General features: G+C 37.5%; 1 protein-coding gene across 1 annotated transcript; it reads left to right on the forward strand.

Moving 5' to 3' along the window:
• The first annotated feature begins 13,701 nt into the window (after positions 1 to 13,701).
• LOC126495353 (olfactory receptor 1361-like) lies at positions 13,702 to 14,685 on the forward strand. The gene has a single exon (XM_050132962.1). The coding sequence runs from the start codon at positions 13,702 to 13,704 to the stop codon at positions 14,683 to 14,685; it is 984 nt and encodes a 327-aa protein (XP_049988919.1).
• The last annotated feature ends 43 nt before the right edge of the window (positions 14,686 to 14,728 follow it).

The following is a 14,728-nucleotide window of genomic DNA, read 5'->3' on the forward strand; positions in this document are numbered from 1 at the left end:
CCAGCTAAGTTTGTTATGCCTGCATCTTAGAACATAGTATTTAAGAAAGGAATAAGTATTCTTTTTATCAAATGTAGTTGAGAGGTCATTAATGAGAAAAAATGTTTTGGTTTGGAAAGATATAGATAACTGGAATGCTTAATAAATAATAGTCAAATGCTGGAGAAATTCTGACTAAAGTTATTTTATGATAAAGCTGAAAGACAGAGAGTTAAGTTTGTGATCATTGACACATTATATCCATATAATTCTTTTCTAAAGCAGGTAGACAAAGATGCTCCATACAACTGAAGGAGTACATGGGTAGTAAACAGTGTGGCATTTCACCTATGAACCAAATCAGCATGGCACAATAACCCTAAAGGAGCAATGGTGGCACATATACTATGGCAGCAACCAACAGCTCTCTAATTGAACTCAAAACCTGCTCAACAAGAAGGAAACCATGCCTGGTACTTCAAATCAGCTTAACTACTCAGTACGTGTGAAGTCATAGCTCAGAACTAGAAAGAGTGCAGACTCAAAGACAACAATAAAATTAAAAGTGTGGAAATAAAGCTATACAAATAAAATTCCCCTGCATGTGATGTTGTCAAGACATTGGTAACAGTGACAATCCACTCAATACATGCAGCAGAGCCCTTTGCTCAATAAACCTTGGAGATGTAACTGTTTTCTTATTGTTCAATTTTATTACACTTTGACACAGACGAAAGATTTCTTTTTAAAAATTGAAAGTATTTCTTTTCATTAGTTTATCTGGATTGATATGGGATTTACATTTGTATGCTGTGAACATGTTTTATTACCACTTATTAATAAAGAAGCTGCTTTGGCCTATGATCTAGATGGTAAAACTAAACTAAATGCAGGGATAAAGAAGACAGATTCAGGGAGACAACATGTAGCTGCAGAAGAAAGATGCTGGACCTCAGTGTTAGGTTATGGCCTTGTGGTATACACAGATTAATAGAAATGGGTTAATTTAAGGTCTAAGAGCTAGCTAAGAAAGCGCCTGAACTGTTGGCCAAAACTGTTGTAGTTAATATAGTTTCTGTGTGATTATTTGAGTCTAGGTGGCAGGGAAATCAATGTGCAGTCTTTGTTTACACCTGATTATGTTTTAACTTCTTATACTCCTCCCAGTTCCTTCCTACCTCCCCATTCATCAATATCCACTCCCTTTCTGTCTCACAACAAAACCAAAGGCATCCAAGGGATAATTATAAAATATAATAATCTAAAACACAAACAAATTAGAATAGGACAAAGCAAAGGAAAATAGTCCAAGAAAAGGCACAAAAACAAATTAAAGACACAGACCCAATAGTTTGTACAGTGAGGAATCCCATACAAACTCAAAACTGGAATCCATAGTATATATGCAAAGGGCCCATAGAGTTAAAAAGGAAATAAAAATGAAAGAAGATAAAATTAAAAGGAGAAAAAGAAGCCCCGACACAGCATTATGAGACAGGGACCCTATAAAGATGCTGTTCAGTTTATTTTCTGGTGGCCATCTACTGCTGAGCATGCAGCCTACACTTAAGAGTAGCTTGTTTTCCCAGTGAGACTCTCTGAAGGAAACTAATTTTTTTTGGAAGTAGTTATCAGATAGAGATAGGATCTGGATTTGGGATGGAGGCTGTATCCACTTCTGCTTTCATCTCTACGACCCCATCCTTGTGTAGACCTGGGCAGACCTTGTGTATGCTGACCTAGGCTCTGCGAGCTAATATGAGCTTTGATCATGTTAATTTAGAGGGCATTGTTTTTTGGTGTCCACCATCACTCCTGGCTTTCACACTTTTTTTTTTTTGCCTCTTGTTGCCAGGATTTTCTGAACCCTGAAGTGAGGGATTTGATGGAAACATCACATTTAGGGCTGACTGTTCTAAGGTATGTCACTCTCTGTCATTGTTATTGGACTGTAGGTCTCTGTATTTATTACTATCTGCCATAGGAGGAAGCTTCTCTGTTGATGAGCAAATCATGGTCTATGAGTATAGGAGAATGATATTAGGAGTAATTTTATTGCTATATTCTTTTAGTGCCGAATCTCTCCTTAACTGAATTACTACCAGACTGTACCTTTTCCAAAAATATCTCAAATGACTGAGTCCTGTTAAGCAAAGTCCTAGTATCCTCCTTTAGATGTGCAATCTCTTTTTCGAAAAGTTTGTTATTAGTCTGATCCTTGTCTAAAAAAACTTCATTCGACTGAGTTTTGGTATTCAAAATGTTTGTGTTCTCCTTCAGATGTCCAGAGCTGCCAGAGGCTCTAGTGGCTCCATGAATCAGGTACCAGGTGTTGCAAATTAGGTTTGTCCATTAAATAACCAGGCCAGCTCAAGAATAACAATTATATTTTAATGGTTATAAGGGGGAAACTCATGCTACAAGAGTGGGAGGTCTGACTTCCTATCTGCCCGTGGGTGCTGCTCAGAAAGAGCGCTCATCTGGTTCCTCCCAGTTTTTTTTTTTCCTGGGCCCCAGGTAGCCACGCCTTAACTAGATATCATTGGTTGACACAGTTTTCCCATCATGTTTCCCTGATTTCTTTTTCAAACCATTTATCCTTTTTATATAGGAGAGCTGCTGACTTTTCCCCAGTTAATCTTGTATCTAGTCCCATTGCTGAAGCCACAAGAGTTCCATGGTAGAATTTTTGGGGTCACTTATGTATGTCATCATATCATCTGCAAATAGCAACATTTTTACTTCTTCCTTTTTAATTTGTATTCCCGTCATTTCCTTTTGTTGTCTTAATACTCTTTCTAGAACGTCAAGTACTATATTGAGTAGATGTAGAGAGAGCGGACAGTCTTGTCTTGTACCTGATTTTAGTAGAATTGATTTGAATTTCTCTCCATTTAATATGATATTGGCTGTCAGCTTGCTGTATATTGTTTTTATTATATTTAGGTATGCTTTTTGCATCCCTGATCTCTCTCCAATACTTTTTATCATGAAGAGGTGTTGAATTTTGTCAAAGGATTTTTCAGCAACTAATGAGATGATCATGTATCTTTTTTTTTCTTTCAGGTTGTTTATATGGTGGATAACATGGATAGATTTTTGAATGTTGAACTGTTCTTGCATCTCTGGGATGAAGGCTACTTGAGCATGGTGGATGATTTATGTAGGATTCTTCTCTGTATGTTGTGAATATGTTATATTATCAGTTGTTAATAAAGAAGCTGCTTTGAACTGTGGCAGGAAAGAATAGAGCTAGACAGAAAAATCAAAATGAATGCTGGGAGAAAGAAGGTAGAGAAAGAGAGATGCCATGCAGCTTCTGAAGGATACAGATGACCTAGAACCTTACCAGTAAACCACAAGGTGAGAGGTAAAATACAAATTATTAGAAATGGGTTAATCCAAGATGTAAGAGTTAGTTAATAAGAACACTGAGTTGTAATTAATATAGTTTCTGTGTGATTATTTCAGGTCTGGGTGGCCAGGAATGAACAAGCAGCCTCGGCCAACAGATGATATTTTTGATGTGTTCTTAGAATTGGTTTGCCAGTACTTTATTAAGGACTTTTGAATCAATGTTCATGATGAAAATTATTCTGGGCAGACGCAAGCGGCACACACCGGCGCGCAGACGCAAGTGGCGCTAGGGTATCTTTAATTTCTGTCTTTATTTCTTCCTTGATCCAGTGAAAATTCAGTTGAGAGTTGTTTCCATAAGTTTGTAGTATTTCTGTAGGTTGTGTTGTTGTGGAACTCCAACTTTAACTCATGTTGATCTGAAAAGATACAGTGTATTATTCCAAATTTAAAAAATCTGTTTAGATTTGGTTTGTGGTTGGGTATATGGTCAATTTTAGAGAAGGTTCCATGAGGTGCTAAGAAGAAGGCATATTCTTTTGTGCTTGGGTGAAATGTTCTGTAATTGTTTGTTAGATACATTTGAGCCATTACATTTGCTTGTTCTCTTATTTTTTATTCAGTTTTTGTCCGGAGAACCTGCCCATTAGTTATAGTGGGGTCTTGAAGTTTCACATTATTAATATGTGGGGCTGATGTGTGATTTAAGTTTCAGTAATGTTTCTTTTTCAAATGTGGACGGCCTTGTATTTGGGGCATAGATATTCAAAATTGAGACTTCATCTTGATGGATTTTTCCTTTGATGACTATGACATGTCCTTCTCCATCTTTTTTGATTATTTTTGGTTGGAAGTCTATTTTGTTAGATATTAAGAGAGCTAGCTACACCAAATTGCTTTTTATATCCTTTTGATCCAAAAGCCTTTTTCCATTTTTTTTTTACTCTGAGGTGATGTCTGTCTTTGATGTTGAGGTGTGTTTCTTGTATGCAGCAGAAACAGATCCTGTTTTCATATCCATTCTGTTAGTATGTGTCTTTCTATTGGTGATTTGAATTCACTGATATTAGTAGGTATTAATGACCAGTGGTTGTTAATTCCTGTTACTTATTGTTGTTGTTAGTGTGTGTTTATGTGTGTGTGTGTGTGTGTATGTGTGTGTGTGTTTCCCTTTTTTGGGTTTTGATGGTGGAAGGTTATCTATTGCCTTTATTTTCATGGGTGCTGTTATCTTCCTTGCATTGGAATTTTCCTTCTAGTACCTTCTGTAGAGCTTCATTTTAAGAAAGGTATTGTTTAAATTGTTTTTTTCCATGAAATATCTTGCTTTCTCCACCTCTGATGGTGGATAGTTTTGCTGGGTAATATAGTCTGGGCTGGAATCCATGATCTCTTAGTGTCTGCAAAATACCTGTCCAGCATCTTCTGGATTTTAGAGTCTCTGGTTGAGAAGTTTGGTGTAATTCTAATAGGTCTAACTTATATTTTACTTGGCCTTTTTTCCTTTGAAGCTTTTAATATTCTTTCTTACTCTTTATTTTCAGTAGGTTTCATTATTACATGTGCTGAGGGGACAATTTTTGGTCCAGTCTCTTTGGTGTTCTGTAAACTTCTTACATCTTTATCATTTAGGTTGTATCTTGTCCTTTAGGTTGGGCCTATGGAGTCTGTTGTTGTTCTGATTGTTGTGGGCTCTACCTTGGCTTTTGGGGTATGCTAGAGTTTTGGGGGCAGAGTTGACCATGGGAAAAATGTTGAGGTTGGCGGAGTTGTTGGTAGAGTAAGTCTTGGGGAAGAGGATACAGTGAATGGTGGCAGTCCAGCCAACAGGAGGGTCTCTTGCCTGCATGGTGGTTGGTGGTGACTTCACCAGACCCATAAATATGATGCTTCAAGTGTATGTGATTGCTGAATTACAAAATTAGGCTAATAATATAACGATTGACATTTGCCATTTCTTTTTGGATAGAATATTTAAAATCTATTAATTCAGCTGTTTTAAAGTACACAACATATTATCATTTTTTATAGTTACTAAGGTATGTTATGGATCATCAGAACCTCTGTAGTGAGGAGAGTGACAGGCTGCTTCCCGCCACCTGGCTCCCGCATGGCTAGCTTTATACCTGAAATAATTACATGGAAACTGTATTCTTTTAAACACTGCCTGGTCCATTAGTTCCTGGCTAATTCTCACATCTTGCTTTAACCCATTTTTAATAATGTGTGTAGCCCCACGAGGTGTGGCTTACCAGGAAAGATCTTAATCTGCATCCATCTTGGAGAGGAGAGCTATGGTGATTCTTTACTCTGCTTCTTTCTCCCAGCATTCTGTTCTGTCTACTCCACCTACCTAGTTTTCTGTCCTAACAAAGGCCAAGCAGTTTCTTTATTAATTAACCAATGAAAGCAACAGATAGACAAATGACCCACCTCCATCATTTCCCCCTTTTCTGTTTAAACAAAAAAGGCTTTCATTTTAACATAGTACGATTACATATAGCAAAACAGTTATAAAGCAAGAAATACAGTTACAATATTTATATCTATTTTATCTTTTATAATAACTAAGGAAAACTATAACTATCTATTTATTCTTCAACATTATCAAAGACTCAGAAGGATATAATATTACCTAAGCCAACAAAAAATAAGTAACTTCCAAACTCTAGAAATGACAGAGACATCTTGCTGCCTGTACAGTCACCCAAAGTTCCTCTGTACTGTTGGGGCATCTATCTTCGACCTACAGGCCCATAGTTTCCAGAAGACATTTCCATGAAGTAGTAAATTTCAAAGACAGTTTAGTCACTTTCTGCTGTGTCCTGTAGAATGTCTCACAGACTCTTTCATGAATCAGGAACCCCAAAAGACCATCTCAACTTTAGGCAAGTTCAGTAGTCCTCTCTCTGTGGGTTCTCTGTGTCCAGTTTATGCAACAGTCCAGGCAAGAGCAGTTTCTTGCCCAAATGGGTATCAAACTCCTTAAGGAGCCTCTTCGATGCCCATCTTCTTCTTGAAGTAGATTGGTGCTGCCAAGAGCAGATGTGTCTCATTGTCATGAAAAGCCCTAAGTTATTAAAACATTAAATGCCATATTCTGTAGTCTTTGAAAGATATGAAGAATGCCTATCTAACTGAAATATATCTATGCACATCTAGAAAATCTAACTAACATGACTACAAATTTGACTATTATAAATGATTATCCATTAACAACCTATATACATTTTTAAATGAACTACACAATCACAATACTTTAATCAATATCAGAAATACATATACATCTAATAAAATTGACCTTAAAATCCATACCAATGCAAATTATTAATATCTATACCAGAACCTCATCTTGTAATTCAAAACTCTAATATTATTTATTTGCCCCTTGTCTAGTATACAATGAAAGATAAAAATAAATAACTTAGACATCTATATTTGTTAAAATATACCACTAAGAAAGGAGACACCACTGTACTATACACTGTGAAAAATGACTTATCTGACTTCTATATGAAGTCATATAACCCATTTTCTTCCTAAATCTAGAGTCACTTTTATATCCTACAAAATGATCCAAAGGCCGTCACTAGTAGTTCTCATCTATTGATTTTTCTTTCTGACTTTACTGATATAAGAACTGTTTCTGATTATACAGAATAAGTCTTTTTTTTTTTTAACTTTTGAGAAACAAACAGGAACGTGAGGTGGTTGATCTGAGTTTCCAGTTTGTCTGGAGTGAGAGATTCCTAGGACTGTTTTAATGTGTGTGAAGGCACCTCCAGAAATTGTCAGTGGGGCAGTGACTGCATGGGGTGAGGACAAATCTGTCCTGAAGAAAGAATGCATCCTAAAATATGGAGACTGTCCAGACAAAGAAAGTGAGATTACGGTAGCACAGTGTTGGCAAGCCCTTTCTTTACTCAGTGACTGTGTTCATTGTTGTTGCCATCCACTGAAATCATCAGAGTTCACCTTCTTTGGTCTTTCAATGTGGATTCAGTACTAGTGACTGTCAGGGAGTTTCAAGGATTTCACTGCTGGAGTTTGAACTGTGGAGGGGTAAAGTCTCCTGCACAGAGAGCCTGGTTCTCTGTATCTCCAGCATGCAGATAACCTCTATTGGATTACCCTGCTTTTATTGTATAAACTAACTCAATAAATTCCTCTTTTGAATATATACATATATCCCATTGCTTCTTTAGAAAATCCTATGTAATACAAAAGGGAAAGATGAGTAGACACACTAAACACAGAAGTATAGAACTGCCTTCTAAGGCATGGATGATTGCTGACTCTAAAACCCAGGACATACCTCATATAAAAATGTAGTATAAAAAGGATAGTTTTATCAAGGCCTTACTATGAAATATGGATTTTGAAACTGATTAGCCTTTAGTTTGGGAGAGAAGTTACACACACACACACACACACACACACACACACACACACACACCTCTGTCTAATCTTTTTCTGATAGTCTCAATAGAGTTAAATGGCTATGTTTATATCATCATCTTTGCCTCAAGGTAAAATTCTGTATAGAAATATTCAAAATTCTCTGGAAATCAAAATACTGTAATCAGGTTGAGTTTATAAATTAAGATCTATATGAGACTAAATAAATATGCAGAGAGTAGGGTAATATATTTTTTGAAATGAAGAAGTATTACAGAGTCTGTAACATGTGACCAAGATATCTTGTATCCAGTCACAGGATGGAAAACTAGAAGCTATAGCTACTGTAGTGGGTAAGAAAACACACACACCACACATGCACACAAACACACACAGGCATGCACACACACATATCTACTTTACAATCAGGGCTTCGGATTTCATTAGCTGCTGTAGAAGAAAATCTAGCCATTTGATACTTAATATTATTTCTGAGCCTGTTCTCACATCATACAGACATGGTGACTATCTCCCATCTCTCTTTTCTTTTAACTTACCTTTTAAGTGGCTTACAAAGTAACATATTATTATATGGTGTTTTCATTCTTTTGAAGTTTTGGTCAACCATCCTGCCCTCTTATATCGTACTCCTTTATCCCTGCTTAAGCTGTGCATTCCACAGATTCCACTTCTCTTTTCTTATTACTTGCATTAATCTAGCTCCCCTCCCTTAAAACAATCTTCATTGTACCTGAACCTTTTCTAGTTTTCTTAACATGTAGATAGTCCAGGTTAAGCACAAAAGTGGAGAGATTTGAAGGTAGGATCCACACATATGAAAAAGAACATGATACTTTTCTTTCTATCTTTCTGAGCCTGTACTACCTTGCTTAGTATATTTTTTCTAGTTTCATCCATTAACTTGCATCCATTGAGGGAAGCAGTCTCTCTCAAAATAAGGAAAGTGACAGGAGAAACTCAAATACTACCTGCAAAAACAAACAAACAAACAAACAAACAAACAAAACCTAGGAGGTGCCATTCCTTGGATCTCTTAAAATAAGTCATTTAAAGTAATAACCATCATTCCCCCTTTTCCCCCCTTCCCAAATTCTCTCACATGCATCATGCTCCCTCTCAAATTCAAGTCCTCTTTTTCTTCGTTACACACACACACATGCATGCATACATTCATACATACATATATATGTACACACACACGTGTCTAAATATGTCTAAAACAAATAATCAAATGGCTAGATTTAACCCAGCAAGGTATGGAATTTGGAAAGAACAGGAAATGATCCCATGGAGATGTGGTCATTGTTACAGTTGTCCTGTTGCTCTCTCACTAATCTTCATGCCTAATACCCAATTAAGTTGAGTTATATTATTTGGATTCATAAGAAAACTCTAATTACAGGAAGAATATGCTTTGCAAGATGACTTGGAATCAGCTTCCCCATGGGTTCCTTCTTGCCCAACTTTTGAAAGCTTACAAGACTGTGATAGTGTCCCCCAAAGGGAAGAATTTCCCTGCAGGCTCAATTGTTTGTAGTTTTATGGGTTTTTCTCAGAGGTGTGGTAGCATCTAAGCATAAAGAAGGAGAGCATGCAGGTTTGTGAGTTACAGCCCTACCAGATACAGGAAGGTGCAAGGGGTACATTCATTCTAATTAATGTTTCTTCTGAACACAACTGGAGTCTCCAGAGGTTCAGAGAGTCCCAGAGTGAGTGTAGGGATGTAAGCCTGGTTTTATTGTGATGAGCTACCCTTCAGAGAGGCTTTCATGAAAAGTGATAAGAGAGGGTTTTAAAGAACAAGAGGGAAGGTAAGTCTGTTTACACCATTAACTTGGTGTAGCCCCTAAAACAATATGAGATTAACATTATGTCCTGTCCCGAAGTAAATTGAAAGGGAACGGAATTAGAAAAGTAGTGACATTGGAACTTAGAAGATCAAAGAGAGTCGAAATGTGAGATAAAATAGTACAGCCAATGGAAGGAATAAGGTGGAATAATTTCTAATTATACTAAAAATGCATTTTTGAGTGAAAAAAGGCATAAATGGATCAAAATGTTGGCAATTAAGAATGAAGGAAGGTATGGAGAAATGTGCTGAGGATCTAGGATTGTGAAGCATCTAATTTATTTTGTGAGGATTTTGGAAGATATGTTTTTGACATGGTTAAAAAAAACCAGAATCTTATTTTTGTACCATAGAATTAGTCTTCAGTTTGAGAGGGTGAGTGGCTCCATAAGTCCCTTAGGAAAGTCTACTTCTAACATTTAAACATTGATCAAGTAATAAAGAGTGAGAACATGTCTGCTGGTGTTTTCACTGAACAGAGAAGTGAAGAATAATAAGTGTTCTCCATGTCTCAAGATGTCCCTGAAGCAGCAGCCAGAAACTGAGAGACGATGTATGGTCGTATGCTGGTTTCCAGGCATTCTTCCACCTCAGATGTATTTCAGTTTACAGATTTGAAGAGTTTCAGCACTGTCTGTGTGGGTTTCTTCTTATCTCTCCTAAACAACATCTTTTCTCCATTCTTTGCTCAGTGTCCTTGATAGCTACAGGTTGCTTGAACAGGGTCTACAGAGTTCAGAGTCTGATGTGAGTTTAATAGAGACTGGAGAACAGAAAAGAAACATAGATGGATTCTTGAAATTCACCAACAAGAATGTAACTTTTGTTTGCTACTCTCTTTGAATATGATTGTTTGAAAAACATGATTTTTCTTTACTTGAAAGAAAACAGGCTGCACTATTTTATTGTTATCTTTATAAGGAATATTAACAGACTTCTTCACTATTTCTATACTATTGTCTTTTACTCTTCCCCAACAGGGACTTACTCCATCTTCTTTTCTTCTTGCCTGCCTCTTCTTCTTCATGTTCATTTCTATCTGTATGTTGACATCTGAGTTGGACGGACTTTGAAGAAAAATAACATACTAAGCACATATGATAGTTTAAGTTTCTTCCACTGACATATGTGGATATGGGAAGAAATGAAGGCAAAATATAAACACTGGATAATGTAAGTTTTGTCTGTCTTTACAGCTCTTTCTTGTTTTATAGCTATGATCCTTTAAGATGGTCTGGCAATATGCGAATGAGAAGATGTAGGAAAACCAAAGTCCAGCCAGTGAATGGGGATGTGCTTGAGGAAAATATGACAAGTGGTGAAGAAAGCTGCAGCCAAATGAAGTAAAGTCCTCTTGGTAAAATATGGTGCAAGATTCCATTTGATATCTGAGACTTTATAGGACAATAAATATTTAAAGTATTAAGGACCAATGACATAAAAGGATAACTTAATCCTTTTGTCAGCGACCTCCTTTTGGTGAGACTTTAAGTAATCATCTGTAGCTGAGATGACTTTGATGTTGTGTTTAACTTTTGTTTTAGTTCCTCTGTCTCTCCAGAGATCTCAGCAACTCAGGAACAAAGGGCAAGCTGTAATCATTAGGAAGCTTGACATTTCTGTGGAGTTCTGAGAGACAAAGAAAGTAACAAGGAAATCAGACCTTAGAATACCAGGAAGGACTGCAGCAGAGGAGAACATACTTCTTATTGGAAGGGATGGCATGCCAGAGGCAGCCAATTCAAGAGAAGGGTGAGGAAGATAAAAGGGAAGTGGTTTCCATAGAGTAAAGGACCAAAGTGCATGTTTTCCAACATGAGGACTGAACAGTCATCCTGGATAGATCCTTCTCTCTATCTAGAAATTCAGATCATGCCTGGCCATCCTTTGAGCCCAGTGAAAAATTGAAATATATGCTCTAGGAAAGCTATAACTATTAATTTACTTGTCTTGTGTCTTGTCTCAGAAAAAAGCCCCCACTTTCATTTGGGATAAGTTGCATGAAAACAAGCATTCTACATTTTCAGACAGTAAGCTTTCATACCCTTTGGAGAGAATGGTATGGATTCTTACTTGCAAATACAATAGCAGGAACAATTGATTGATACCAGCTATCTAAAACAAGAACACACACACACACACACACACACACACACACACACACACACACCACTGAAAAGAAAGAACTCACCAAAGGAAATACTTCCTTCATGGTAGAAGAGATAATATGAAAACTATTGATTTTCAGAGAACTGCACCCACACATAAGGAGAACAGCATTATATTGAAATAGTACAATAAAGCTATCTTAGGACAATAACATGCTTACAAGAATAAGTAAATATGAATTATGAATTGCTGTGATTACAATCTAGTTATGGATGAAAAAAAGAAATTGAGGTGGGAAACTTAAGGAAACAGGGCTTAATAAAAAAGCTTAATGTCCAATTAGCAATATTTTTGGGAAACTGCTGGGGAGATGAATGTGTACCATGGCACCTAGATTCCACATGAGTTCTGAGAAAGAATTTGGGCCTGTGTGCTTGTGAAGCAATGACTTCCCGCTTAGCTGTCTCTTTACTCCTGTGTTCAAGGAAATATGATTTTTTTTCTCAGAAATGAACCACCCTCTTCACATTCAAAAAAATCATGCTGGAATAGTGGCACACACCTTTAATCCCAGCATGCAAGAGGGAAAAGCAGGCAGATCTTTGTGCTTCAGGCCAGCCTCCTGTCAACTGTGAGTTCTAGGACAGCTAGCTGCATGGGAAGACCCTGTCTCAAAACAAAGAAATAAAACCCCAAATTAAACAAAAAACAAAACAATTTTTCTTATTCATCACAGAATTAATGATACAGTATTTTTATAAAATTTAGGGATGGAAGAAATAAAATATCTAAAAAAACCCCACCAGAAATAAACCCAGAAAAAGAAAGGGAGTCACACAGGCAGAAAGCTTCTCATTTAAGCTGAGAAACAAACATATTTTCAGCCACCAGGTATACACACATTTACATGAAAACATTCTTGACAAGCAAAGGTTGAGAATGCTGGCAGCTTCTAGTTACATTATTTATTAATTTATTGAATACATACAGAAAAGTTGATGTAAACCAGGAACCAAAGAATTAAAACAACCATGAAAACTTGGAGGACAAAAGAAGTGTGAGGCCCTATGAAGAGAATGGACTTTCATCTCTTGTAGAAAAAGGCCAAAGACATGATAACATGCAAGCACATGTATATCAGCATATGGTTCAGAGACACAGATATATGGACCACCCAAAAGCTAAAACTAAACATGGAGATAGCAAACTTAGAACAATGACTGCCCTTTTATTATATTTGTTAGTATAATTATTTCCTACTATTATTTTTGTGTGTATTTGCATGCCTGTAGATGGGTGCTTATGTGAGTGTATTTGTGTGTGTATTCACAGCATATGGAAAGTGGAGGCCAGAGGTCACTCTTAGGAGCTATTGATCCTGGTTTTATGACAGTGTGTCTCACTGCCGTGACACTGGATGGACAATGAGCACCACGATCCACTCATTTCTGCATGTTTAGTGCTGGGATTTTAAGCCAGTAACATCATGCCTGGCTTTCATATGTCATTTCTGGGAATTAAACTCAGACCCTGATGATTGTGTCGCCAGCACTGTATGTCTGTGGCCCTAAAATTAATTTTCTCACATTCATATAGAAATACAATATTTCATCAAAATTTTATTTATATACTGGCATAAAAGTTAGGTCTTTGCTGTGCACTTTTAATGTATTTACAAAGAAAATCTGCCATGAAGAGATGTGAAGTTACCATCAAATGCAAGATGATATCTCATCAAAACTTAAACACTGACAAAATAGAAGATTGTATTTCTATCCTCATCCTGAGCAAGTTTAGTTGACTTAAAATAAGACCATTACAAAAGAACAAACCATCTTTCTTGATGCTTAAGAATAGGACTCTATCTTCATTCAAGTGAGTGACCCACTTAAGGTGAAGAAACTCTGAGATCTGTTGGACCTTGGCATCTTTCTCCTCCGTTTCCAACTCTGATATTTCCACTTTGCAGGTGATGTAGAACATGCTTCATGGCCACTAAGAACAGAACAGAAGTGACTGAATTTGTGTTGTTGGGCTTATCCAGCAGGTCAGAGATGCAGCCAGTTATTTTTGGAATTGTCCTAATCATGTACCTGATGGCAGTTATGGGCAATACCCTACTAGTACTTGTTGCTTGCTCAGACCCCAAGCTTCAGACCCCCATGTATTTCCTTCTCAGCCAACTTTCCTTGATTGACATATCTCTAACAACCATCACGGTTCCTCAGATGCTGGTGCACACACTGTCTGTGGATAGAAGCATTTCCTATAACCGCTGTATGATACAGCTGTTCTTCTTTATGGCAGTGGGCAGCATGGAAGGCCACTTACTGGCTGCCATGGCTTATGACCGCTATGTTGCCATCTGTGACCCTTTAAGATACTCTGCCATTGTCAGTCATAACCTCTGTCTACGAATAACATTGACCTCATGGGTTGTGGTCAGCCTTAACAGTCTCTTGTACAGTTTGTTGGTCACTCGTTTAACCTTCTGTGGCAACCAGGTCACTCACTTCTTCTGTGACATCACTCCTCTGCTGAAGCTCTCCTGCATTCGACCCGTGGTCAATGAAATATTAATCTTCACTGAGGGTGTAGCTGTGGTGGTCAGTCCCTTCTTCTTCATTTTGGGGTCCTATGTCTGCATAGGTGTTGCTATAGCCCGCATGCATTCAGTTGCTGCCCTGAGCAAAGCTCTGTCCACCTGTGGTTCTCACATTTTGGTTGTGTTGCTCTTGTATGGCTCTGTGACTCGCATGTACCTCAAGCCGTCCTCTAGCTATCACTTAGACCAGGATCGCCAGGTCGCCATCTTCTACACAGTTGTCATTCCTATGTTAAATCCACTGATCTATAGCCTCAGGAACCAGGAAGTTAAAGGAGCTCTACGGAGGCTTTTTAGGAGACTTTGCATCTCAGGAAGCTTCCAGCCTGACTCCCAGGCAAACGAAGAATGCCAACACAAGTCCTGAGAAGCAAGGGCTAGTCTGAAAATACTGTTCTCTTAATAGTGTC

The sequence above is a fragment of the Alexandromys fortis genome, unplaced genomic scaffold (genome assembly GCF_014885135.2).
Source record: "Alexandromys fortis isolate MF-2015 unplaced genomic scaffold, M_Fortis_MF-2015_v1.1 scaffold_447, whole genome shotgun sequence".
Taxonomy (NCBI): domain Eukaryota; kingdom Metazoa; phylum Chordata; class Mammalia; order Rodentia; family Cricetidae; genus Alexandromys; species Alexandromys fortis.